Source organism: Cucumis melo, chromosome 6 (genome assembly GCF_025177605.1).
Source record: "Cucumis melo cultivar AY chromosome 6, USDA_Cmelo_AY_1.0, whole genome shotgun sequence".
In the NCBI taxonomy this organism is placed as follows: domain Eukaryota; kingdom Viridiplantae; phylum Streptophyta; class Magnoliopsida; order Cucurbitales; family Cucurbitaceae; genus Cucumis; species Cucumis melo.
This window is the reverse complement of record NC_066862.1, coordinates 24,132,980-24,135,297: the sequence shown is the minus strand read 5'-3', so window position 1 is coordinate 24,135,297 and position 2,318 is coordinate 24,132,980. Positions and strand designations below refer to the sequence as shown.

The 2,318-nt window shown below is 35.0% G+C and overlaps 1 protein-coding gene across 1 annotated transcript; it reads right to left on the bottom strand.

Annotated features, from left to right (window-relative positions):
* Positions 1 to 645: 645 nt before the first annotated feature.
* On the bottom strand, positions 646 to 2,060 carry LOC127149767 (ribonucleoside-diphosphate reductase small chain). The gene has a single exon (XM_051085637.1). The coding sequence runs from the start codon at positions 1,951 to 1,953 to the stop codon at positions 964 to 966; it is 990 nt and encodes a 329-aa protein (XP_050941594.1). The 5' UTR covers positions 1,954 to 2,060; the 3' UTR covers positions 646 to 963.
* Positions 2,061 to 2,318: the final 258 nt, after the last annotated feature.

The following is a 2,318-nucleotide window of genomic DNA, read 5'->3' as shown; positions in this document are numbered from 1 at the left end:
TATGGACGACGTTGCTATCAATTGATATTCTTGATAGCTACTATAAGTAATTTTTTTTATATTGCTGTCAACGTAAAATGATATCAGTAACATTATCTACCAATGATTGCATTGAAAAAATAACACAATAGCAAGTACAATCGATATCATTACAAGAATACTTTTTATATGTGATCTCTCAGTAACCATATCAATTTTAAATTGATGATACAAAGAAAATGCTACTATAAAGTTATATTACAATTGCTTGTTTTTAGCATAAATGGACAAAGAAAAGAGTCCTGATTAGCACACTATCAATAATAGCTTTGAGTAACTAATAACATATTATCCATATGGTAGCTTCTATCACTAATAGTATAAATGAAATTGATATAATCACAACTTTTAAGCATGTTATCATTGATAGATAGCATAAAAAGGAAACTAAAGAGCATAATTGTTATTTATAAAAAATTTACCCTATGACTCGTCAAAAATCACCATTTTTGCAAATATCGTCCACTCGTACTCTAAATTATATTTATTTTCTAATTGGTGCTATTTAATGCAACTTTTCAAATTTTATTTAAGTTAGATATGTAAGAAGAAAAAAAATCTTCAAATTGTTGTCATCAAAAGATATAAAAGATAGATTTGACAGGATTTGGCAAGTAGAGTTGTGAGTGTTATACGATGAAACACTATAATACATAATAATGCTTTAACAAAGATGCACAACAGCAAAATGGCTGTTTTACCTCATCATATCTTAAGCTTCATAAGTCTGTCATAGTTGGAGACCATAACACATCAAATTCAACATAAACATAAACCTAAATCATGAAACACTTTTTCTATCTGAAATTAACCGAACTTAATCAAATCTAATCCTTAAATATTAAACTACAGATAAGAATTAAAAGAAAGAAGAGAACCCACAAACATTATTCTACACAGTGAACTCATCTTCATCTTCAATCTTCAGAAATCTTCATCCATCTTAAACTCATGAATTCCTCCATTTCCATTTAGACTTGACATCACAGATGCCTTTTGGTATTCCCCAACTCTTTTCTCAAAGAAATTAGTCTTCCCTTGCAACGAAATCAACTCCATCCAATCAAATGGGTTTTGAACATTATAGATTTTCTCGTACCCCAATGTTCCAACCAACCTATCCGCCACAAATTCAATGTATTGACTCATCAAATCTCCATTCATTCCAACAAGAGCCACCGGCAAAGCATCACAAACGAATTCCCTCTCTATATCCACGGCCTCCGTAACAATCTGCCTCACTCGATCCTCACTCAATTTCTTCCTCAACAATGAATACAACAAACAAGCAAAATCACAATGAAGACCTTCATCTCGTGAAATCAATTCGTTTGAGAACGTCAATCCAGGCATTAACCCACGTTTTTTCAACCAGAAAATAGAGCAGAAACTACCTGAGAAGAAAATTCCCTCAACGCAAGCAAATGCCAAAATCCGCTCAGCAAATGAGTCCGTGCTATCAATCCACTTCAACGCCCAATCGGCCTTCTTCTTCACACATGGGACAGTATCAATAGCATGAAACAGCCGATTCTTCTCACTGGAATCCTTGATATAAGTTTCAAGGAGAAGACTATACATCTCAGAATGAATGTTCTCAATACAAATTTGAAATCCATAGAAGGCTCTGGCTTCAGCGACTTGGACTTCTTTCATGAACCGTCCGGCAAGGTTCTCCAAAACGATACCATCAGAGGCGGCGAAGAAGGCAAGGACGTAAGTGATGAAGTGTTTCTCGTCGGAAGTTAAGGAATCCCAATGGCGGAGGTCTTGTGAGAGATCGACCTCTTCGGCGGTCCAGAAGGAGGCTAGGGCTTTCTTGTACATCTCCCAGATTTGAGGATATTGAATTGGGAACATGCAGAAGCGATCGGGGTTAGGGGCGAGGAGAGGCTCGTCGGGAATTGAAGGCATTGTCGGAAATTGGAAGAGGGGATGATTTAAGGGTTCCGGTGTGATTTTGGGGATTTTTGATGGTGGAGGGAGTGGAGAACTAGGGTTTTTATAGAATGAAATTGGGGATAGAGTTTTAAAAAATAGCGGGTGATTTAAATTTTTTATTTAAATTTCACCGAAATTTCTTTTTCCAAATTTATAGATATTTTGGAATTTTGCCGGTTCCGTCTTAAGGAAGCGTCACCAATTCTGTGGATTATTATAAATTAAATAAGTTTTTTTTTCTTCTTTTCTTTAAAAAACTCGAATCTGGATCCCAACGTGGGTTTGGTAGAAAATTCAAAATTGGGATAAAAATTATGAAATTCCAAAATGGAACAAAT

Coding starts and splice junctions, on each gene's coding strand:
- LOC127149767 (XM_051085637.1), bottom strand. CDS start 1,953: ATGCCTTCAATTCCCGACGAGCCTCTCCTCGCCCCTAACCCCGATCGC.